This window comes from Marmota monax, unplaced genomic scaffold (assembly GCF_021218885.2).
Source record: "Marmota monax isolate L192 unplaced genomic scaffold, Marmota_monax_Labrador192_F-V1.1 WCK01_AAM20220418_F8-fsc00011, whole genome shotgun sequence".
In the NCBI taxonomy this organism is placed as follows: Eukaryota; Metazoa; Chordata; class Mammalia; order Rodentia; family Sciuridae; genus Marmota; species Marmota monax.
The window spans coordinates 2,554,769-2,580,987 of record NW_026693082.1 but is presented as its reverse complement, the minus strand read 5'-3'; the positions used below and the strand labels follow the sequence as shown (position 1 = coordinate 2,580,987).

The window sequence follows — 26,219 nt, the reverse complement described above, 5'->3', positions numbered from 1 at the left end:
GAGAGAGGAGGGGGAGGGCTGGGAGTGTTCTCAGTGGCAGAATACTTACCTAGTATGTGCAGGCCCTGGGTTCCATGCCCAGCACTAGTAAAACGGAAAAAAGGAGGAAGGGGTGGTGGTTACGGTGGGTAAGATGCTCTAGGATGTGGTAGTATTTTTGATGATCTAAAATTTTAGAAAAAAATTACTATCTTCTCTGAACCCTTTCATAAGTCATCACACAGCATTATGACTGTAAATCACACAACCGACTCTCGTCTAGTTGAATTTCTCTCAACTGACTAAATAGTTTGACTCTCTCAGGAAACCCCCAAGGTGTCACAGGACCCTTCCAAGTTGTGTACTCATCATCTCTTTTCAACTAATTGACAAAGTTTTGAAGGTAGGACTCATGTTCCTTAAGGGTCTGCCACAAAGCCTTCATGTATCAGAGACACTCAGCTGCTATTAGACTAAATAAATATAATTCTAATTTACATTGCTGAATGATTGAGGCCCCCAAGAATTGAGTTTGTGGTCAAGATTATCAACCTGTTTTGGCTTTCTCTCTCTTCCCCTCTTGTAACAGTGCCTAATTTTTTTTTCAGAGTGCCTAATGAAAGCATTTGAAAAGGTCAAATCTAAGGTCAGCCACTTTTGTGGTATTGGAGCTTGAACCCAGCAGTGCTCTGCCACTGAGCTACATCCCAACCCTTTTTGAGATCACTAGCCTTGAGCTAGTGTACCATCATATCTAGCAAATTCAGCCACTTTTGAACCTATTCTAGATAGTTGAAATGACTGCATTATCTTTATCAGTATCTTTTTGGTCTCCTTTAGGCAGACTTTGCTTAGTGAGGAGGTAAATAACAGAGAGAATATTCTAGTTTATATTTATGCTCATGAGAAACAAGGTTATCTCCACAGTGATAGACCTATTGTTTTGACATCTTTTTGAAATTCACTGCAATGTTTAATCTCAGCAAATTGCAAGACTAGGACTCCTGATTGTTATAAAAAACAAAATACAAGGAAAGAGTTTGAAGATAGGCAAATTCCTCCACTTATTACTGGTGGATATGACAGTGGAGACCCAGAGACCATAATCTTTGCTTGTGTGGCTGTGGATCAGATTGTCCTCTTGATTTTCCACACTTAGGTCCATACACTTCATGAAAGACACCCTGTGATACTGCCATAGACATCCTACACTCCTTCCAATCTGGGTTCTGGCAGGCAGCTTGCTTTCTTCTGGGAAATCACAAGATCCCCCTCTCCACCGTTCATCCTGTTCTTTCAGATTATGAAGCTGTCCTCATCCAGTTGGTCTTGCAGGCAGAGATAGTTTTCCCCTCTTTCAGAGCTGACAGTACTTGGTTCTTCTTTTTCTCCATTCATTTTCTCTTTTTTGTGCTACTGGGAATTGAACTGAAGGATACTCTACCAGTTATCTTCAGCTCTTTTTATTTTTTATTTTGAGACAGCGTCTCACCAAGTTGCTTAGGACCTTACTAAATTGCTGAGGCTGGCCTTGAACTTGCAATCATCCTATCTCAGCCTCTCAAGTTGCTGGGATATTATAAAAATTGAGGGACAGGTCTGAAGGTAGATAAAATGGCTCTTAGTTCACTGTCCATAAAAATAATCTGCCCGAGTGGAGTGGATGGTGTCCTTCCTGAGGGCACAGATTTCTCTATTCATCAGTAGATGATCAGTAGGTATTTTTAAACCACATTTTAGTTTTAGTATTAAATACAGTATAAAAGAGGGTCCTTGACCTTCCTTTAGGTGAACTATGAAACTCTGGTGTTTTTTTTTTGCACTGGGGGGGATTGAATTCTGGACCTTATACATGCTAAGCATGTGCTTTAAGGCTGAACTATACCTCAGTACCCATCCCTGCCCTTTTCTTCTCTTTTTCATATTTTATTTCTTTTCTTTGTTTCTTTTTATTTATTTATTTTTGTAATACTGGGGGGTTGAATCCAGGGGTGCTATACCACTGAGTTATGTCCTATGTTTTTTGTTATTTTTGTTTTGGGACAGTCTCAAGACCAGATTGCCCAGGCTGTCCTCGAATGTGTGATCCTGCTCCTCAATTTCCAAGGTGCTGGAATTACAGGTTTGTGCTACTATGTCTGGCCCAGCTCTGTTCTTTTAAATCTGTGTTTAAATAATGACAAAATTTGGGGCTTATTGGCTATATGCCATCCTGTCTAGCCTGTGTCAGGCATATATCTCTTGTGCAGATGACTTGACTTTACTTGTCTGAACTAAGCTAGCCTTAAAAAGTAAGTTAACTAGCCTGGCATGGTGGTATCCACCATCCTAGTGACCCAGGTGGCTGAGGTATGAAAATTGCAAGTTCCAGGCTAGTTTCAGTGCTTAAGTGAGACCCCCAACAACTTCGTAAGAACATGTCTCAAAATAAAAAATAAAAAGAACTGGAATGTAGCTCATTGGTAGAGCTTCTATGAGTTCAATCTCCAGCATGACCCCCACCTGCCAAAAATAAAATGAAATACAATAAAATGTTACTAAATTGATTTAAACCAATTCAAAAAAGTACTGCTGTTTTGATTGACATTTGCTGGATGGCTAGATGATATTAGTGCAATAAAGAAGGTTGATTCATTCAATTCTCAAGAGGCAGGGTAGAGAAGGGAAGAGCCTATGAGTTATACAGTTGGAGTATCTGGGTATGGATCCTGGCCCTGTATTCTTGGGCAGTGCAATGATGAACGTCATACTCCTTTGCATATAACATGAGCATGAAATGATAGATCTAAGGTCATCTTTTGGGTTACATTTATGTATCTAAGAGACTGATTAGGAACCTGGCAAATGGCAGGGGCTCTGAAGGAGCAAACTGGCAATGTGAAGAGTGTATTTGCCCTCCCTGACTTTTAAAATGTGGACTTTGCCCATTCAAAGCTTTGCACTTTGCACTAGTGTCAGGCACTATTCTAAACATGTCTCCATGATTTATCCTCTAACACAATTGTTACCCTTCTTTTCCAGATGAGGAAATAGAGACAAAGAAATATCTACTTGAGTATATTTTGTAGATAAAGCCTGATGTAAATCCTAAAGGAGTCAGTGAAGAGCATAGAAACACTGGGACCAAGTCCAGGTAGGCTATAGCAATCTTAGATGTAGAAGTCCTTGTCCAAACAGGAGGAAGACAAGAATGAGAAAGACTCTAGTTGGGTAAAGCTTGTGAATCTAGAGAAGAAAACAAGGAGCAAGCACTCTATTGACCTGAAAGTACAGTGGTGAAAACTAGAGTACTAGCTTACTGGCTTGGTTTCAGTGGTAAAGGAGGAGGGTCCCAGGCTTCCAGGCTTCTATGGGGGGAGGAACCTGGAGGACCAGGCAGCATCATGTGACTTCACTATATTTAATCTGTATTTTTTCCTCAGCCAAGATTATAATGGAATCACTATGGAAACAGCATTCATGTATGAGAAATCTATTTGTCATCCAAATTTTGTTTGAATATTTTGTTTTTTTGAATGCTTTGAACCTATGAGGTGAGGCATACCTGGTTTTGGAGCTTTGTCTGAATTAGACCCTCAAATCCATAGAAATGGGGGAATCCACGGCTGGGACTGTACCTCAGTGGTAAAGCGCTTGTGTTGCATGTGTGAGGCACTAGGTTAAATTCTCAGCACCACATATGAACAAATAAAGGTCCATCAACAATGACCACAAAAAAGCGTTGGGGGGGGGGGACCCAGGAAAGCACTCCACCACTAGTTCATTAGTCAAAAACATGTTTCTAATATAGTGGCTTATGAAGTTACTCTACTATTTTGCAAATAGAAAAAAAGGATGAGCTGCTAGACATGAAAAACAAGGTGCAATGATGAATTTTGTAAAAGAGAAAACAAACTGCATCTACTAGCTAACATTGCTTAGGTATTCTCATAGGACGTTTTTCTCATCTCTAGTAACATCGTTATCAGCGCTGGTTAAGATTTTTTCTTACTTTGCAGCTATTTTAAATTTATGACCAGCAGGCAGGCAGGAATGCAGGATTCATCCTCCCCCTCCAATCCCATTACTTTTCTACTTCGAAAATGTAAACATATATACATTATTGTTTGGCTCTTCCTTTTCATTCGATTACTCTTTTTCTAAGTTTGGGGGATCTAACTCAGATGGTTCACCCAAATTATGTAAAAGGAAAGAAACCAAGTGCTTGGGACATTTCCCCTCATCCCACCCAGAATTATCCAGGTCATGGTCTCTGTTCTTTGTTTCGGGAGCAGGGTCTCCTAGCTCATGGCAGGGTGCTGCAAGTCAGTCCTTTCCAGGGTTTCCCCTAGTCGCAGCGACCGGTACTCCGCAGCACAACGCGCCTACTCCAAAAACCCCTCCAGCAGCCAGAGCTCTGCGGGAGCGGAGACTCTAGGACCGCGCAGCGGGCGGGAGTGAGCCAATGCCCATCCTCGGCACCGCCCCCGACACGCAAAGGGGTGGGGCCGGGCCAGAGTTCCGCCGCTCGGGCACCCAGGCCTGGGAGGCGGGCGCCGAGCAGTGGGCGGGGTCGTACGCTGGCCAGGGAGGGGCTGGAGTTTTGTGGCTGCAGCTACAGAACAGCGGAGGCGGGCGCCGACGGGCGGGTTGGGCAGTGCTGCCGTGCAGCGCAACTGCCGGGCTTTAGGGCCTCCGCGGAGCCCGCTTCCCGGCGCGCTGGGCGGGGTGTGCGGCGAGCGGCTTCGCGGGCAGGCGCGGGCCCGGAGGCAGCGGCTGCGCCCTGCGCCGGGGCGGAGCCGGGGGCGGGCGGCCGGCAGGCGGGGGCTAGGGCCGAGGCCGAGAGTGCCTGAGCGCCGGCGGCTACGACGGCAGCGGAGGCCCAGCAGGCTCTGTGCGTGGGTCCGCGGCGGCTCGGGGTCCGCCCGCGGGTTGCGGTGCGAGTGGGGGGCCCGGCTGCCCTCCTCCCCCGCCCGCCGCCGCCGCTGTGATTGGGTGGAAGATGGCGCTGGGCGGATGGAAATCCTAATGACAGTCTCCAAATTCGCTTCCATCTGTACCATGGTAGGTGCGGCGGGAGGGCGGCGCGGGTAGCGCGGAGCCCTCGGTCCGGCGGCGGACGACCCGGGTTCTTGACACTCCGGGCGCTGCCTGAAGGGCCTAGCGCGGGGGCGGTTGGACTGCGCGCCCCGGGCGGCGCGGGGGATGAGCGGCCCGCGCGGCGGGGGAGGGGAGGGGAGGCGGCCGGGGCGGCTCGCGCGTGGCCAAGAGGGGAGACCATGCTGGACGTGGCGGGGGCCGGCTCTTGGCCTTTGGGAGCTCCGGGCCAAACCGCTCGAGCCTTCCCGCGGCGCACCAGCCTGCGGGGCGCGGTGTGTGTGCGCGCCCGTCGGAGCGCGGCCGTGGGCTGGGGTCGCTGGAGAAGGGACGCCGAGCTGCGTGTCTTAATTTCCGTCTGGCCGAGCGCCCCGCGGGGAGCTGCCCCTGGCGGGTGTGGGGGTCTGTGGGCAGGAAGGAAAGGTCTCATTCCTACCCGGGGAGGGGACGGAAGTCAAGTGCAGATTTCCTCCACGCGCCTCTGGCTAGGCGGAGCCCCCGACCCCATGCTGGGGGGAAGGGGGTGTGTGAGAAGGTGGAAACTTTTAGTGCTGTTGAAATTTTCTCTATTTTCTACTCTCCGAAAGGAACGAGCTCTCGGATTTCCAACTTGTGTCCAGGTGGCAGTCTTGTCATTGGAAATCCACGTTAATCTTGAAAAGCAGCGTTAGCTTTCCTGTCATTTGTTTATTTGACTACACCAGACTCCTATGTGTGAGGGACTGACTGTAAGGGCGATTGTATTGTTTTATTTAGGACTTTTAAACAGACTTTAGGGGGAAAGTATTAATGCTCCTTAAAAGTTTCGAATTAAGCAAAGTGTGGGTGGATTTAAAACTTGTTTTTGTGCTTGGCCAGACGATCACTGTTTTCCATACGTGACAGATTCCTTTCATTAGATCTTTTATGTAGGGATTGTAATTTGAGTCATCACCAGCAAAAAGTTATTCTTTGCAATGTGGGCCTGGTGTTATGTTCCTAAGACTTCCGAAATCATTTTCATCTCTCTTCACCCTGTTTCATATAGGAGATCCCCAAGCAGTTTTCCATCAGAGGGTGGTACATTTTATATATTTAAGGAGTGGTGATTCAGATCGCAAAAGTGTGCTAAAAGCTGATTGTCTACGACATGCTATGGAACAATATTAAAAATGGCTGAAATCAGGTGGGCTTAAAATCTACAGTATTAAAGAAGAATGAATCATTGAGAATCCATTTCCCCATGTGGATGATTGTTCTTTCTCACAATTTACATTTTAGGAAAACATTGGTATTAAGGGGACTCTACTAAAATAATTTCTCAGAATTGGGCTAATTATTTTTAGAAATGGTAGTTTTATTGATTTCGAAACAGATGTAATGATTAAATCTTTTAACAGTGATAATTTTGCCAGATTGCTGGGCTACACAGACTTTATGAGACATAGTTCATTGTCAAAGTCTAGGGCTTTAGGAGTGGTGATATTCTTTACTATTAATTCACTTACACAAAGATATGAAGTATTCCCACAAAATGGCACAGACTACTGATGCAGAGGTGGTTAAGGCAGTTTCTGCTCTTAGTGTTTACATTCTAGTTGAAGGAGACAAACAATATTTAAATATGTTAATAAATATAATCAGATTAGAACAAGGAAGCACAGAGTGATTTGCCAACGACACACACTGAATAAGTGGGATTCTCATCTCAAGGATGTCAGACTGAAGCTCTTTCTAGGGCTTCCACTCAGGTGCATTAATTAATTGCATGCAATGTGTATTTTGTCACTGGCAATACCGAATTGTCTGTGCCTGGTCAAATGAGATCATTCCAAAGGTACTATTAAAATTGGTTATATCCTTTCATATTTAAATAAATTCTAATGCACTTCCAGAATATGGCTAAATATCTCAAGGTAATTTGAAGTGTTATTTTCTAAAGAAAATTGCCATCCCATCTTCTAAGAATTACAAAGTCAAGAAAAGCAAAAATAATTACTCTGTTCCTTTGTAGATGCTCTGTGCTAGGCTTGGAACACTTCCCCTCCTTAGCTGGCCAGTTTGTACCTGTCTTTTTCCATCAGGTTGTCTTACCTGAATAATTCTATCTCTATTTATCTGCCTCTGTAGTTTCACAGTTATCTTTTGTAATTTCGTACTTAATCTTGTGATTTTTTTTGCTTCTTTCTATTATTATTGTTGTTATTATTATTATTTTTTTTTAAAGGGAGAGAATTTTTTTAATATTTATTTTTTAGTTTTCGGCGGATACAACATCTTTGTTTGTATGTGGTGCTGAGGATCAAACCCGGGCCGCACGCATGCCAGGCGAGCGGGCTACCGCTTGAGCCACATCCCCAGCCCTGTTATTATTATTACTGTTATTATTATTACTGTTATTATTATTATTTTGAGATGGGTCTCACTGTGTTGCCCAGACCTGACTTGACCTTGTGAACCCAAGTGATCTTCTCACTTCAGTCTTCTATGTAGCTGGAACTATAGGCGTGTGCCACCAAGCCTGGCTTCTTATCTCTTAGATTGTTAGGGTTTTAAAGTAAAGGACTGTCATTTCTTTCTGCAATTTGATCAGGAGCACTGCCTTTTGCATATAAGAAAAAAAGTTCTCCAAATCCTTTATTTCACTTTTTGACATCCAAAAGTGAATGATTAGTAGGGGTAAGATTGAGTAAGCATGTGGAATAGAGAAGAGAGCTGGGCTTAACAAAATTATACTTTTCAGAGAGTCAGCAGCTGTGAAAACATTTAGGGTGAGTTGAAATTTAATTCTATAAATAATCAAAGTTTACGTAATTTATTCATTTGTCAAAATAAGGTGTAGGGCATGTCTACAATAAATACCTTAATTGGATAAGGTAACTTAAAAATAAATGTCTATCTGGCTGTGGTGGTGCACCCTGTAATCCCAGTGATTGGGGAAGATGCTCAGGAGAATTGCAAATTAGACACCAGCAATTTATCTGGGCAATTTCTTGAGACCCTGTCTCACAATACGAAGCTCCATGGTAGAGCGCCCCTGGGTTCAATCTCCAGTACCAAGACCCGCCCCCCAACCCCCAGTGCTTTTGAGATGTGTCTTATTCTATATCACTGGTATTCTGCTTACATGTGAAATTAGTAAAACTCATTTTTCTTAACTTACTATTATAGCCTGACCCAAACAAGTGACTATGTTTAGATTGTAATGTGTAATTTGTAAAGGTACCTCTTCACATATATAGACATACAAGCCTTTTGTATGTCTACGAGGTAGTATATATTCAGTTTCATGTAATGTTTGTTTTACCTTTTAAGTAGTTTCAGACTTCAGGGCCTGGTTCAGAGTAGCTACCGAATATTTAGTATTATACTTAATTGTGAAAGAATGGGAAAGTGGTAGAATACGTGAAGAGGGGCTCTGGTTTGAAATTGAGGAGGAGGTAGTAGAATAGACTTTGACAGTGGGTTGTCCATCATGGCTATTACATGGAGACCAATACTGCTTCATATTAGCTCCATAGATGATATCTCTGGCTCTGGTTGTCTCTTCAGCTTTGGGTTGTTGGAGTCCTGGTTGGGAAGGACTTGTTGGGGAAGGAGTTGAGTATGAGAATTCCTTATAGGAGGTTGGTCAGATTGGCACCAGCTGGCCCACCCCTTGTCACAAGGCAGTGAGATAGACCATTAGGAACTGTGGTGTTAATGAGGCCAGGCCACAAGGTTAGGTGAGTTTGACAAGTTGTATTTCTGGAGGAAAAAAAACAAAAAACAAGAAAATTTCCCTGTTTCTAGCATAGTACCCTATAGGTGATTTTAAACTGCTTATTGAAGAAGTCCCAGATTAAGCTGGCTATTTGCCTTTTCTTATTGCTTGAGTCTCAACCAGGTAAGAGATTTTGTGGTCAGTGCAGTCTAGCATCATTCCAGAAGAAAAGGTGGAAACAATGCTCATGTTTAGTTGGAGGGGAGTATGGAGATGAAGGGGTTCTCAGTCACTTGTTATTATAGTCAGAATATTGTATTAAATAATAAAATTTTATCTATTTTTTATCTATTTTTGGCTGTTTTTCCTGTAAATGTTAATTTAAGAAGGAAAAAAACTGTAAAAAAATAGGGAGTTTTCTGTTATTTAAGTGATTGGTTAAAGGAACATTTGAGTATGCTGAGGCTTAGCGGAAGGAGAACATTCAGAAAAAGTATTGCAAATGTTTCATTTAAGCCTTCTGATGTTTTAGCTTTGGCTAAAATACACTTTGGGTCCTTAAAATTTCTCATTACAAGCCTGGTGTCGTTGCACAGGCCTGTAATCCTAGTGGCTTGGAAAGCTGAAGCAGGAGAACTGCAAGTTCAGAGCCAGTCTCAGCAATTCAGTGAGGCCCTGTCTCTAAATAAAATATTAAAAAGGGCTTGGGATGTGGCTCAGTGGTTAAGTGCCTCTGGGTCTAACCTCCAGCACTCGCCCCCCACCCCAAAAAAATCTCATTACAGAAAATCCAGCAAAATAATAGGATAAACAGTGCGAAAATCACCTATTACCTTCAGTATACTTTTTTTGTTAAAAACACTTAATTGAGTTTATACCCTAGAAACAGTTTTACATTGTTTTCTCCTTAAGAGATTGTCATGTTCATTTTAAAATTTGTTCAATTTTAAGATAAGCATGGAGAGTTTGATAATATAAAATGATGATATGGTAAGATTATCAACTCAGGCATAGGGCTAGGGTGCTAGCTAGGTCATTGACATGTCATGTGTTTATAATTATTAGAGGGTAAAGTTATATAGTTAGTAGAAATGAAATTTAATATTAGATACTGGGTTTTTTCCTATTTAGGCACTTATTTATCACAAATAAAGGTAAGACTATTGGGATCTAAAACTTAATTGTTGAAAAACTACAGTATTCAGTGTCATACTCAGTTATGTGGAGTCTGCATAAACATAGTCTTCATATCATCCAGCTTTACTTACTTTTTGACTTTCTCCTACCTCTGGCTAATCTTTTTATAATAGATGAAAAGATTATTAAAAAAATCTATAAAAAAATCCATGTTCTCCAGTTTTAGCCAGATTTTATCACAACATATCTTATTGACTTGTTTGATTCTAAGCTTTTGAGCAAGTCCCTAAAGATCCAGTCTACTTTTTGTCACTGATCATATTCCTTTTCTTCTTGCCTGTGAAACCATATTTATTCTGGCTGTCTTGAACCTTGTGTTGTCTCAGGATGGATTTTTTTTAAGCATTTGTATACTTTGTATAATTCCTTTTCAAAAATTTTAATTTTTTAGATTTAAATAATTTCATTTTGTTTTAGTTTTTGTTTTTTTCTTTCAGTAACCCTATTCCAGAAACTTAGATTTTTTTTTTTTTTTTTTTAACCTGGGATTGAACCCAGAGGTGCTTAACCACTGAGCTACATCCCCAGCCCTTTTTCATATTTTATTTAGAGACATGGTCTTACTGAGTTGGTTAGGGCCTAAGTTGCTGAGGCTGGCTTTGAACTCTTGTTCCTCCTGCTTCAGCCTCCTGAGCTGCTGGGATTACTGGCGTGCACCACCATGCCTGGCTAAATATAGTATTTTATTATGTATCCTGCCTTATGGTATAATAAAAAGAGCAGTTGGACCAGAAAATAAATTCTAGTCCAGATTTTGATATTTAGATGTATTTGGGAAAATCTTTTAAAACTGAATTGGTTTTTCCTCATTTGTAAAATACAGGGATTGAACTAGACAATCTTTAATTACTGTTCTTTTATTGTTTTAGATATGAAATTCAGTTCTTGATTCCTTGAAAGTTTATAAATGATTATTAATATATTGTTCTCATTTTGGGAACTCATATGTTTTAGATAATATAAAGTGAGCATGGAATTAGACATAGTTAATGTGTATTAAGCCTAGTTTCCCGGTTTCTTTAAAGTTATTGAATTTTTGGAAAATTACAATCCAAAGTGAATGTATGTATTTTCCTTTAAAAACATTTAGTGAGGGTTGGTGATATCATCATTTTAGTCACTAAGACTAGACACATAGCTGTTTACTTGTTTTGACAGCCTTTTTTTTTTTTTTTTTTTTTTTGCTAATACCACTTAAGAAAAAAAAAAGATTTGAATTGGTTTCCTGTTTTGATATTCAATATTTTATTCCCCTCCCTGTGAATATGGACAAGTTACTTTTCTGTGCCACAGTTGCCTTATCTGTAAAATGGGTATAAAACAATATGTAGTTAATAGGGTTGGCCCATGGATCTTATTATCATTACTCTTCTGAATTCATTTGTTTCCTTTTTTGGATTTGTTTCCTTTTTTTGATGTTAGTTGCTGGCTCAACAAATGCTAACCAAAATCAAAATTTGTTTTATTTATAAGATAATTATGTCACTTCATTTTTATTATAAGAAGTATTAATTTATTAGTATATACCTCTGAGGAAGCACTAACTTATTTTGAAATTAAGTATTAAATTATTAAAGCTAAGAGTGTAATTGATTATCTTTTTATGTTTTGATAGTTTGTAGAAAGATATCTGCTTTATTTTTCTGGGAACAAAATATAACTGGTCTAATTTATGACATTCCCAAACATATTTTAAAAATTAGACAATTTGGAGCCCAGGAATGGTAGTATATGCCTTTAATCTTAGACACTTGGGCGGCCGAGGCAGAAGGATCCCAAGTTTGAGGCCAGCCTTGGCAAGGTGGAAGCCAGCTTGGGTAACTTAGAAAACCCTGTCTGAAAATAAAATTAACAAGGGGTTGAGGTTGTAGCTTAGTGGTAAAACACCCTTGGGTTTAATCTCCAGTACTTAAAAAAGAAAGTTTAGGGTTTGGGGATTTAGCTCAGTGGGCAGAGTGCTTGCCTAGTATGTACAAGAAAGCACTGAGTTGGGTCCTCCACAACCTGAAGGGAAAAAAAGTTTAGACAATTTGGGAATACTGCTTTTAGAAGAAGTCTTATTTGATGATGATTTTTCCCTGTGCTGGCGGTTAAACCCAGAGTTTTGTGAATGTTTTTAGCTTTCGCTGTGCCACTGAGGTACATGCTCAGTCCTTAATTTTTTTATACTAAGTGTACACACCGTTTTTTTGGTCATTATTAGAACTAAAAGTGTGTATGTTTAAGTTAGCTTCATACTTTATTCCCTTTAAGATTTTCCCAGTATTTATTGTGGACTTATTAGTAGACTTAATTCCTATTGTTCCCCTATCCACCATCCTTTACTGGAATAAACATTAAAAAAATTATTTTTTTTAGTTGTAGATGGACACAATATCTTTATTTTATTCATTTATTTTTATGTAGTGCTGAGTATTGAACCCAGTGCCTCATGCGTGCAAGGCAAGTGCTCTACCACTGAGCCACAACTCCAGCCCTCGAATAAATATCTTGTTGGTTTACAGACCCTTAGTCTGCTCTTAGATATCTTGTCTAGAAACTGCTCTCTTCCTGTCTTCTGGGTTGGAAGAGGGTGATTTAAACGTCTACTATATACATCTTAAGGTGTTGGAAGACAAATGTGTTAGATACAAAGAATTAAGGGGTGCTAAATTGAAAACTCAGAAAGACATAGTCTTGTGGAAAAGCTTGTGAGATTTGTTCACTTAATATCTCATGCATATAAATTTGTATTAGAAGGAGGTACAATAGACAATTTATGTAAATAACTTGTTTTGAAGGAAAAACTATTAGATCTTTGATTTCACAAAAGACAATCCAGAAGACTTAATAGTATGTAGGGTAAGATATTTAATGTTGACCATGATTTTAGTAGATGCTATAGCTCCTTTTAATCTTCCCTTCATTGGATTGTGCTTTTCTGTTGTTTCTGTACAAGAAGAACCATTGCTTTTTCTAAAATATATTGTGTCTCTAAAGAAGTGAGATATAAATTTGCTTATATTCTCCATTTGTAGTGATCCATATGTCTTAAGCTGTCAACCACTGAAAATTTATTTCCACCTTAAAAGAAGTAGACATTTGTTTCTGTGAAAATGGACAGATGTTCTTATTGAAATGCTTCATAGGTGCAGGGACATGCATTTTCTATTTGTAAACAGTGGTTTCAGTTGTCACAACTTCCAGTGGAGTGTTGTTGTCTTTGATTTTATTTTAATGCTACTTGTTTCAGTGATTAATAAGCCTCTGCCTAACGACAGCAGTTGACTGTAATTTTTCATAGAGAGGGATGAATTTTTAGCCAGTAGTTTTTTTTTTTGTTGTTGTTGTTGGTGGTTTTTTTTTGTTTGTTTGTTTTTTTCCTTTCCTTTTTTGGAAGTGAGTGCCTTTCTTCTGTAAGGAATTTAAGGAAGTACTAGTGGAGACCTACTTTATATCAGGGTGTATATAGGTTCTGAGAATATAAAATGACTATGATAAGCTCTAGTCTTAAGGAGCTTACCATTTAGTGTGCCCTGAATGTGTTACACTTGTACTGAGAAAGTAATCCTCTTGGCCCCTGGGCAGCCAGGTGGTGTCTGGGTGGATCAGAGATCCTTTCTACCAGTCCTACTCAATGACAGCTGACTTATGTGTATATTCTTGTGGGCTCTACACATATTATTTTCTATTCAGAGTTGGCCAAATTAGGTACTATTAGTCTCACTTTCACAAAATGAAATAACAAGGTTAATGCCATCCTTACATAAACTAGTGATAGGGTCCATATTTCTTGACTCTCAAATCCATTGTGATATCTACTGGCCAAAATGTTGCAGCTTTGATGGTTGAGATACAGTTGTTTCTTTTTTTTTTTTTTTTTAAATATTTTTTTAGTTGTCAATGGGCCTTTATTTTAATTATTTAAATGTTGTGCTGAGAATCAAACCCAGTGCCTCACACATGCCATGTAAGTGCTCTACTACTGAGCCACAACCCTGGCCACCAATTGTTTCTTTATAAATGAGAATTTGGGAATTTTTATCCCTAACTTAGCCGTGTGTGTGTGTGTGTGTATGTGTGTGTGTTTTTCTTTGATTCCCATTCCGCTTACCAATTATTCTTTGGTAGGTCATTTATGAAATGGAATAATGAAATAATACACATTATTATAATGTAATACATGTAAAATACATAGCATATATGTAATTATATAACTATATAATATGTGTAATATAAAAATATCGTAATATAATACATAGCATTATAATTGCATAGTTCAATTATTGAATGATAATTTTCCCATTATCGGGTGAGATGATTTATGTAAAAGTCCCCCCTTTTTTTTTTTTTAATCATTATTGGTAGAATTGCTTGTCCTTTTAAGGGAAGGATTGGAGGCATGCTAAGATATCATGGATGGTAGGAGCTAAAACAACTCACAAGTTATCTTTGACAAAGTGTAGTCAGTCAATTTAAAGATTGAAATATGAGTATTTTAATCATTCTGGTTTAGATGCTCAGGTAGTTTGATAAAGCAAAGTTTTAGATTATCCTTTAAAGAAACACCTCTCCCCAGTACTGGAGACTGAACCTGAACCCAGGGGTTCTCTACTACTTCACTATATCCCCAGCCCTTTTTATTTTTTATATTATTGAGATAGGGTCTCACTAAGTTGTGAGGCTGGCCTTGAATTTGTAATCCTTCTGCCTCAGCCTCCTGAGTCACTGGGATTACAGGTGTGTGCCACTACATCTGGTTAAGAAAAATCTTTTTGGCTATGTTAGGAATTTATGGTTCAAAGAACTACTGTCTTTTTTTTTTTAAAATTCCCTTTTAAGGACGGTATCTATTGGTTTGGTTCTCATTCTAATATACAGTTCTTTGCCAAATTGTTTATGCTATGAGGAAGCAGTTAACTTCTGATGTCAGCAATCTATTGGTTTGGTTCTCATTCTAATATACAGTTCTTTGCCAAATTGTTTATGCTATGAGGAAGCAGTTAACTTCTGATGTCAGCAAACTCTATGTACTTTTATTCTAGTAATTTTTTTTTGAAGCTCTAAAACTGTAAGTATTTGTGCTAATATTTGAAATATTGGTCTGCCTGGTATTTTTAGGGATCCTTGAAAAGAGAGCTTTCGAATTCTTTCAAATTAAAAGGCCTACTAGGCATAAATAAGCAATAAAATAAGTCCTAAGATCAAGGAGAGAATAAAAGCTTTCTGTTCTTTGGAATGGAAAATATGTTTATATAGTTTTGGATTTTGTAGATTAAAGTATGTTTTGTATGCGATTATCTTAGTTTTAAAAGTTAGCCATTATAACTTTTTAGAAGTCATTTCCCCCCCCCCCCCCAGAATATTTTCCCATGGTTTTTCTTTGCTGAGGTTGCAAGGATTGTGTGTGTGTGTGTGTGTGTGTGTGTGTGTTTAGTTTGCTTTATGGAAATATTAATTTGCAGGATGATTAAGGATGATACCTTGGAGGAAGCAGCTAGTACTTTGAAGTTTGCATAAGGAAGTATGTCTTGGGAGGGCGTTCTCTTTCTGTGAAGCAATGTTACCTTTAGAAGGTTTCAGATTTAATGGCCCTAAGGAAGAAGCCTTGGTTCTTCTAAGAACTAGTAAGGAATTAGGATCAGATGTTTTCACCATTCAATATTTGATGGACTTAAGGGTGTGACACTGATAATTTCCTCTAACTGATGTAATCAGGGTTATTTAGGGAATGTGAAAAAATTTGGAATACTTTGGAAAATGTCAGAGGCTCAAAACTGGACATAAGTAACCAAAGCCAAAAATATTGTCTTTTGATTATGCTAGACAATTTTTTTAGATTTGCATGTGCTTCTTCAAAAAGAGTTCACTTTTTAAAAAAAATTATTAGTCTCATTTGGGTTTTTTTTTTTGCGTTTTTAAATTGGAGGAGGCTTCTATCTCTCCCATAGGGAACCCAACTGAACAAGGACCTTCCCTGTTCTATGACTGAGTACAGAAGGGGTTTGACTTAATCTGAAAAGACCGGGCGAACGTCAGAGGAAAAGACCACCAAGAGACCGTCTCATGCAACAGCAAAGGGTTTATTGGGGGTCCAGCATGCTGGGGCTCAGAGCTCACTTCAGAAGAGCAGAGAACAAAGAGCCCCGAGAACAACTTAAGCAGAGTTTATATACATTCTTTGGAGAGGGCAGGGACTCTTCATACATCATAGCCTCCTTTAGCAAATCACTGTACACCGCGGGAAAATCAAATAACAACTCTTACACATGATTAGTACATTCACTGGCGGGAACAGGTTGGGCGGGGGTGATAGGTCAGTCCTAAGGAGGGGTATACATTCAAACTGATTGGTTTAAGCCCTAAGGTGTATACATGCTGAACTGCATGGTCTCGGGGAGGGGGTGGTTAAGCAACTAGGTGGTCAGGGGAGATTTCGACACACATCTAATGGGCAGTTCTGGGAATTGTTTTAACTGCCACAGGAATTTCAGGTTCTGAGTGCAGCTTAGAAACTTTACAAAACCTGGTCCTTTACATTTTAATTTCAATTTCTTTTATCCTTTCAAATCAACTTTGCCTGTGACTGAAAAGAAGCAATTTTCAACTTCTAGGGTTTTTTTCCCCTCAATAAAAACCAATCCTTATCCTGATAAAGCATACTTGCTTATTTGCATCATTGTCTTATTTGAAGTCATCACAAGGGTGCCCTTTAGCTAAAAAGATGTAAGTGTAATCTGTAACTATTTTTGTTCTCTATGTAGTTTATTACTTTCTTATTGTTCCCTCTCATTATTATTTTCTTATTGTTGAGGTATAATTGCCAAATACAATTGTCAGTATTTAAGGAATTGTGTTTTAAGGACTTGCTCAGGTTACTGCTCCTTCTAAGCATTCTGTTGTTCAAGAGTCATTATTGCCTTATATCCTTTAAGTCTTTTTTGTGTTTGTTACACTTTTTTTTCACCCTAGATGTTTGTTGACTTAATAGCTTCTTCTGTTCTTTTCCCCTCCCTCCCTCCCTCCCTCCCTCCCTTCCTTTTCTTTCTTTCTTTCCCAGGTTGTGTTATTTTAGCACTTTAGTGCTAATAGTCTGGGTTTATTGTGATGTTCTTGATTTTTTTTTTTTTAAGCTAATTACTCATGTTGTCATTAACTGATTTTATAAAGTTGAATGTAACTTCTGTAATTTTTGGTTTTGCAAGCTACTTAGGGATCTAACATTGTGGTTACTTGGTGGTACTGTTGCTAGTACTTCACCCATTGAAATCTCACATAGTCCAAAATAAAGGCATAGAAGGATTTGCCCTCTTAAACCATTTCATTTAATATAGTTCTTGAAACACTGGCCAGCACAATTAGATGAAAGAAATGAAAGGGATACACATAGGAAAAGAAGAACTCAAATTGGCACTATTTGCTGATGATATGATTCTATACCTAGAAGACCCTAAAGATCCACCAGAAAACTTCGGGAACTAGTAAATAAATTCAGCAAAATAGCAGGATATAAAATCAACACCCATAAATCAAAGGCATTTCTGTATATCAGTGACAAATTCTCATAAAGGGAAACAGGAAAACTATCCCATTTATGATAGCCTCAAAAAAAAAAAAACAAAAAAAAAAACAAAAACCCTTGGGAATCAATTTAACAAAAGAGGTGAAAGATCTATATAATGAAAATTACAGAACCCTAAAAAAAGAAATCAAAGACCTTAGAAGATGGAAAGATCTACTTTGCTCTTGGATAGGCAGAATTAATATTATCAAAATGACCATCCTTCCAAAAGTACTGTACAGATTTAATGCAATTCCAATCAAAATTCCAATGACATTCCTCATAGAAATAGAAAAAGCAATCATAAAGTTCATTTGGAAAAATAAGAGACCCAGAATAGCTAAAGCAATGCTTAACAGGAAGAGTGAAGCAGGTGGCATCACTATACCAGACCTTAAACTATACTACAGAGCAATAGTAACAAAAACAACATGATATTGGCACTAAAGAGAGTGGTAGAACAATGGTACAGAATAGAGGACACAGAGACTAACCCACAAAACTATAATTAGCATGTATTAGACAAAGGTGCCAAGAATATGCATTGGAGAAAAGATAGCCTCTTCAACCAATGGTGCTGGGAAAACTGGAAATCCATACGCAACAAAATGAAATTAAACCCCTATCTCTCACCATGCACAAAACTCAACTCAAAATGTATAGGACTTAGGAATACAACCAGAGACCCTGCGTCTAATAAGTTTCTTCTCAGCAAAAGAAACTATCTGTGTGGTGAATAGAGAGCCTACATCTTGGGAGCAAATCTTTACCCCTCACACATCAGATAGAGTACTAATCTCTAGGGTATATAAAGAACTCAAAAAGCTAAACACCAAAAATGCAAATATCCCAATAATAAACGGACCAAGGACCTGAATAGACACTTATCAGAAGAGGATATATAATCAATCAACAAACATATCAGTAAATGAATTCAGCAAAATATATATTGGCATATATATATATGTATATATATATGTATATATATATACACACACACACACACACACACACACACAGTGGAATGTTACTCAGCAATAAATGTTCATCATCTCTAGCAATTAGAGAAATGCAAATCAAAACTGCTCTTAAGATTCCATCTCCAATCAGAATGGCAGCTATTATGAATACAAACAATAATAAGTGTTTACTAGGATGTGGGGAAAAAGGTACACTCATACATTCCTGGTGGGACTGCAAATTGGTGCAGCCAATATGGAAAGCAATATAGAGATTTCTGGGAAAATTGGGAATGGAACCACCATTTGACCCAGCTATCCCTCTCCTCGGTGTATACCCAAAGGACTTAAAAATAGCATACTCCATGGACACAGCTACATCAATGTGTATAACAGCACAATTCAAAATAGCTAAACTGTAGGGCCAACCTAGATGCCCTTCAATAGATGAGTGGATAAAAAAAATGTGGCATATATATACAATGGAATATTACTCAGCAATAAAAGAAAATAAAATCATGGCATTTGCAGATATATGGATGGAGTTAGAGAAGATAATGCTAAGTGAAGTTAGCCAATCCCAGAAAATCAAATGTGGAATGTTTCCTCTGATATAAGGAGGCTGATTCATGGTGGAGTAGGGAGGGGGAACCTGGAAGGAATAGATGAATTCTAGATAGGGTGGGGTGGGAGGGGTAGGGAGGGGGTATGGAGGAATGTGATGGACATTATTATTTAAAGTACATGTATATACTTTGTATACATGAATATACTTTGTATACAACCAGAGATGTGACAAATTGTGCTCTATATGTGGAATAAGAATTTTAATGCATTCCACTGTTAAATAAATTAAAAAAATTATTTTAAAAAAGAAAGATTTGGGCTTAGGTAAATTTATAGAATGAATTATTAAAAGAGAGGATATTTGGATTCATTTTCTTTTTTGGGGGGTGGGTATTGGGGATTGAACTGGGGGGGGGGGCGGTGTTCAACCACTGAACTACAACCCCAGCCCTTTTTATTTTATTTAGAGACTTAGTCTCACTGAATTGTTTAGGGCCTCACTGTTTTTGTGGCTGGCTTTGAACCGATGGGTCTCCTGCCTCAGCCTCTCAGCTGCTGGGATTATAGGCATGAGCCACCACTATTTGGGTACATTTTTGATAACAACATTAACAAGGTTCTCTATACATGTTACTAGATATTTGTAGAGAAGACTGAACGAGTTGAGAGATGAAATTAAATGATAAAATTTTAATGACAAAACATTTGTAAAATGCTAGATTTGTATGCCTGGTTCATATGGAGTGGCATTTGCAAAATGTTCTTATTTTCTCTCTGCCATTTTGGGGAACAATCCATGTTTAATATCAACTCTGGAATTGTATGATGACACGGTCAGTTTCAGAAGTAGAGTAGAATTAAAAAATCAATTAAATTATCCATTGTATTATTAAATAAACATGTGACATCTGATTACCTTGGAAATAATACTTATTTTTAATCCTACTTCTGTTTTTGTATGAGAGATTAAACCAGGGGTGCTTAAACACTGACCCATATCCTCAGCTCCTTTTAAATTATATTTTACTTGGAGATGGGGACTCACTGAGTTGCTTAGGGCCCAAGCTAAGTTGCTGAAGTTGCATTTGAACTCGTGATCTTCCTGCCTCAGCCTCCCTAGTTGCTGGGATTACAGGCTGGCACTACCATGCCCAGCTTTAATCCTACATTTAAAAAAGTTTATTTATTTACTTGAAACATGGTCTCAGTGTTGCCTAGTCTGATCATTTTTTGGACTCAAGTGATCCTCCCACTTTAGCCTCCCAAGTAACTGGTACTACAGGTGTGTGTCACTGTGTCCTTGTACTTCACTTACTTTAGACAGTACAAAATTGTGTGGAATAAAAAAATCCATCTACAGAGGTGAGGAGCAATCCTTTCCAAGAGGTAATTGATAGTAAAAGTTGGGGTATGTATAGGTTGCCAGACATTACCTGTGCATACACAAATGCATCATTTTATGTTTTGTGTTATCCTCCCTACCCCCCAAATAAAATCAGTTCTGCAGGTTTATTTGCAATTTACCTTTTAAACTTAATGTATAGTGGATTGTCTATGTCCAAATTTTCCATTTTATAAAAACACCAGTCAAATTGAGTTAGAGCCAAACCTACTTATTTAATTTTAACTTGATTACCTTTGTAAAGACCCTGTTTCCAAATAAAGTAACATTCTGAGGTACACTCATACATTGCTGGTGGGACTGCAAATTGGTGCAGCCAATATGGAAAGCAATATGGAGATTTCTGGGAAAATTGGGATAAAATATTCTGAGGTACCGAGGGTTAGTTCTTCAAATTATCTTTATTAGGGGGTACAATTCTCTAACATGAGTGGAGCAGTCAGGTCCATTATTACAGTCAGTATCATTGATTGTTCATTAAGTAGGTTGTGTTCTAGACATTATAGATGTGTAGCTATTTAACTTTCAGTTCACATGGCTTGAAGTGTAGTCTGGGAGACCATACTCATCCATACTAAGGTAAACAGTGATACATACTTAGTATGCTAAGGATTCTGACGTTTTTTTTTGAATGAAGCCTAGATTAATGGGAGAAAGCTTGTGGAAGTAAGTAGGAAGGAAAACTTGTTGCGATTTCAGAGGCAGTTTGACAGAAAAGGAGGAAGGGAAAGGCATTGGAGAGAAGGTAAGAATGTGAATTAAAACAACTAACATGAAAAAAAAGTTAAAATTACTTAAGTAGTTTGGTGTTTGGTAATTTTGAAACTTGTTAATTACACTTAAGCAAAAATCTATAAAGGTCTGACAATTTGAAAAGAGGAATGTATTCTTAAAATTCACATTGATAGCCTATAGAACTGATTTTGCTAAAATGGGTTAATGAAAAGTGCTTTAAAATACTCAACTTTTCTTTCTAAAGTAATCACAGGGAAAAAGGTCTATTGTGGGAGGCCATCACAACATGTGACCAGCATTTTCCCCTCCTGATTGGTTTGAGGCACTGTCTGTCACCCCGGTGATCTGGCCACTTTTAAGTAGCTGAAGGCAGTAGTCCTGATCTTGAGAGCAGTAAAAATGCAACCAAATGTGTCTTCATGCATAGGCGTGCCTTCCTACAGCCCCGTGCGTCAAGCTACGTTTACCTGTTCCTTTGTAATACTACCCTCTTGCCCAGTTTGGGATAGAATGTTCCACGGAAATGCCCTTGGTGTGTCCCCTTCTCTTACTCTGCACTTGGGTGTGGCCTTCCTAGATGTCAATCAACCTGCTGACAACAGATATCTTGCAGCTAGACTCAGCCCCTTGAAACCTGACCCCTTGCCTCATTTGAATGGCTTCTGCTCAATAAAAGGGATCAGCACATGCTTCCTCTCTTTTTGTAGACTCTTAAGGTCAGAAGAGCCGTTACAGCACCCCCCAAAGAAAAAGGTATCTCTCTCTTGTGTGGTTATTTCGTGCAGCCCAGTTCCCCTGGAGTGACCCTGAGTGTTTTAGTAGCGATCAATGGGACAGTCTATAAAGTCTTAAGTCTGTGTCAACTAGGGCACTTATGTTTTGTAGCTTAATATTAAAATCTATCAAGTGAAAAGGGAAGTAGTTTTCAAAAAAATGTATTTAAAAAGTCAAAACATCATTACTGTGGGTCATTTCATTAGTAAAAATAACTTATGCAGGATATATTTTTGTAGTGTGCTTGCTGTGACCGAATCAATGTGATTTGTTTCAAACTGCTTTATTATTTTTTACTCCAAATGATAAGTGCAAAATCTATGGAATGGGCCCATTTTCTAGAAGAGGACACATAGAAAAAATTGAGTTTAGGATTTGGCCTGAAATCTGTGTTCGGTATAGTGCTTTTGCCACTGGGCCACACGGCTGCTAATGTAGATATAAACACTTCTAAACCAGTGTCATTCACTCATTTCATTCTCCACTTCAGTCCCTCCCTCCCTCGTTTCTTTCTCTCCCCACTCTTTCCTTTTCTCTTTCTTACACATAAACAATTTCTTAATACCCTTGGATTTTTCATCTTTGTTGAAATTACTTGATTAGATCAATAGATTGTATTGGTTGGTTAGTCTCTACTTTCTTCTTTCTTTCCTTTTTTATTTTTTGTAGTATTGGGGATCAAATCCAGGACCCTGCACATGCTTAGACAAGTGCTCTACCACATCCACAGCCCTAGAATCTCTCATCTTTTATTACATTTATCTTTTGAAAAAATCAGAGTGTCCCATAGTTTTTTCCATTTTCTGCACGTTGCTGATTTCATCCCTTAGTTTAACATCTTCCCTCCTGTGTATTTGGTGTAAACTGGTGGAGGTAGAGACTTAATCCACATTCCTTGATTTTTGTTTGTTTGGGGTAGAGGAGGAACAGTAGTAGTGAAAAAACAGGTGATGTGTATTCCCTATTGCATCACATTATGGCAGTATGTCTTCTTTTTATAATGTTAAGGTGACAGGCATTGTCAGTATGTCTTTTCTATTACTTCGTCCCTGGCAGCCCCTGGCAGCGGTTCACCTAGTGGTTTTTTGCAGCTGTTGATGATGATTGCCTAGATCCAGTATTTCATTAGTGGTTCAAGATAACTGCTTTTATAGGTTTTTATTTTTTTAAATTTTATTTTACTAAACAATTTTTTGAATAGTTGTAGATGGATGCAATACCATTATTTTATTTATTTTTATTTGGTGCTAAGGATCAAACCTAGTGCCTTACATATGCTAGGCAAGCACACTGTTGCTGAGCCACAACCCCAGCCCAGGTTTTTATTTATTTTAAATTTAAAATTTTTAAATTTGTTTTAAGTAGTTATACATGACAGTAGAATGCATTTATGTACTTTGGTATACATAGATGGAATATAATTTCTCATTTTTCTGAGTATACATGTTGTAGAATCATTGGTCATGCAGTCACATATATACATAAAGCAATAATGTCTGTTTCACTCTACTATCCTTCCTATCCCCACATTCCTCCCCTCTTCTCCCATCACTTCCCTCTACCTAATCTAAGGTAACTCTTCTCTAGTGTCCAGCCTCCCTTATTGTCAGTTAGCATCTGCATATTAGAGAAAATAGCCTTTGGTTTTTTGGGATTAGCTTATTGGCTTATTTTGTTTAGCATGATAGTCTCCAACTCCATTTACTGGCAGATGCCATAATTTCTTTCTTTTAAAGCTGAATAATGTTCCATTGAGTATATATACCACATTTTTTTTAATCCTTTCTTCTATTGAAGGACATCTAGGTTGGTTCCATAGTTTAGTTATTGTGAATTGAGCTGCTATAAATATTGATGTGGCTGCATTACTGTAGTATGCTGATTTTAAATCCTTTGGGTATAAACTGAGGAGTGGGATGGCTGAGTGAAATGGTGGTTCCATTCCAAGTTTTCCAAGGAATCTCCATACTGCTTTCCATAGTGGTTGTACCAGTTTGCAGTCCCGCCAGCAATGTATGAGTGTACCCCGCCCCCCCACATCCTTGTCAACATTATTGTTGCCTGTATTCTTGATGAGTGCCATTTTGACTGGAGTGAAATGAAATTTTAACATTTCTCTAATTGCCATAGACGTTGAACACTTTTTTGATATATTTGTTGATCAGTTGTATTTCTTCTTCTCTGAAGTGTCTGTTCAGTTCCTTAGCCCATTTATTGATTGGGTTATTTGTTTTTTTGATGTTAAATTTTTTGAGTTCTTTATCTATCCTAGAGGCTGATGGTTTATTGGAGGTGCATGTGGTAAAGATTTTCTCCCAATCTGTAAGCTCTCTTCTCACATTATTGTTTTCTTTGATAAGAAGCAGCTTTTTAATTTGAGTCCATCCCATTCAGACTTTTATTTATTTATTTAAATATTTATTTTTTAGTTGTAATTGGACATAATACCTTTATTTCACTTATTTATTTTTATGTGGTGCTGAGGATTGAACTCAGGGTCTTGCCCATGCGAGGCAAGCGCTCTTCCGCTGAGCCCCAATCTCAGCCTTAGGTTTTTATTTTTAAAAAAAATAAAAATGTAGATGTATTATTATATTTGAAGTTATAGATATAAATTTTGCATTTGCAGAATATTTTCATAGTTGTATTCCTGAAATAGGATAATACCTCTGACAGTGACTCTTTTGCCTCCCTCTTAAACTTACAAGAGCCTTGTGATTACATTGGGCCCACCTGGATAATCCAGGATAATCGCCCCAAATCAAGGCCATTTGATTTTAGCAACCTTAATTCCTTTTGTAACCTTAATTCCTGTTTGCCATGTAACATAACATATTCATTAGGGATTAGAAGGTGGACATTTGGGGGTGGTATTATTTTTCTACTATCACAATGTGTGTACCATTTTTAACTTCAACAAAGAAACAACCTCATATTTGATGTGGAAAATTGATTCCTGATCTGCCTGTAATGAATTTTGGGCTGTAGTGAAGGTACTGGGAGGAAGTTGAGTGGATTTGTAAACATGCGGCTTTTGCACTAAGTGAATGTTAAGAGGTAGTGATCTGTTCTAGTTATAGGAGTAATACAGTGGGAACTTTTACTTCAAGTACTATTAACATACCACCACCAGTTATTACAAGAGAGAAAGTAGGGATGCAGTGGAGCAGAATCTTCAGGAAAATTAGCTACTAGTTCTTCTGTAACTTTTATAAATAAGGAAATTCAGACTTTGTAGCATGAGAGGTTATGAAAATGGATAAATGGGTTACACCTATATTGTATGGCTTTTGTTCAACAGAGAATATGTAGAATTTTAAGATTTTAAGATTGGATCAAAACCTTTCATATTTTAGTAATCATAATGATAGTTTGGTTTCATTAAAATATAATCTTTGAGGTTTAGAGAGGAGACTTTAAATTATGCCTCCTAAGGAAGAAAGGACAGGAAAGGGTACCTGAGCTATGCAAAATAGAAGATATGGAGATTGCTGTGGGACAGGAGAGATTATATTGACTAAAAATAATATCAGTGGGGCTGGGGATGTGGCTCAAGCGGTAGCGTGCTTGCCTTGCATGCTTGCTTGCAGCCCGGTTTCGATCCTCAGCACCACATACAAACAAAGATGTTGTGTCCACCAAAAACTAAAAAATAAATATTAAAATTTATTTTAATATTTTTTATTATTTTCTCTCTCTCTTTAAAAAAATAATATTAGAAGAAACCCTTAGTTTGAGGAATCTTAAAAAAAATTTATTTGTAAGTTGTTAAATAACTGTCATAATTAGATTTTGAAATCTCAGTAAACTTAGGAGAAATAAAGCCAGACATTTAGAGACTTTAATTTTTTTCATTTGCTTGTGAGTCTAGAAGAAAATCAACAGAGCAGGAGAGGCTAAGAAAGAAGAGACAAGTGTCTGAACTGTGCTGGGTAAACAAGAATGGTTCTTGTTCCTAAGGCTGACTGGGACATGTTGGGGAAATGAGATTTAAATTCACATCCAGCAGTGAGCAGTGCCCAAAAAGTGTGGGTATGAGCTTCATGAGGGTGGTCTGTGGAATGGAAAGGTTGAACAGTTAATTCTCAAACATTAGCAAGATTTGTAATCTAATGTTTTAATTAGTGGATGGTAGCACACCTTTTTACTGTTAAAAGAAGTGAAGGATCCAGTCTTGTCATTCTCATTTTTTTCCTCACTTTTTTTTGGAGGGGAGTTATTGGAGATTGAACTTAGGGGCACTTGACCACTGAGCTACATCCTAAGCCCTATTTTGTATTTTTATTTTAGAAAGAGGATCTCACTGAG

General features: G+C 38.3%; 1 protein-coding gene across 2 annotated transcripts in view; it reads left to right on the top strand.

The window, feature by feature from the left end:
• The first annotated feature begins 4,753 nt into the window (after positions 1 to 4,753).
• Usp12 (ubiquitin specific peptidase 12) overlaps positions 4,754 to 26,219 on the top strand; it is an 84,544-nt gene continuing 63,078 nt past the window's right edge. Inside the window, exon 1 of one of the 2 annotated variants that reach the window (XM_046454156.1) lies at positions 4,754 to 5,022. In XM_046454156.1, coding sequence (XP_046310112.1) covers positions 4,975 to 5,022 — 48 coding nt within the window. In that variant the 5' untranslated portion in view covers positions 4,754 to 4,974. The remainder of the gene's footprint in view (positions 5,023 to 26,219) is intronic. The other variant, XM_046454157.2, reaches the window with a different exon arrangement.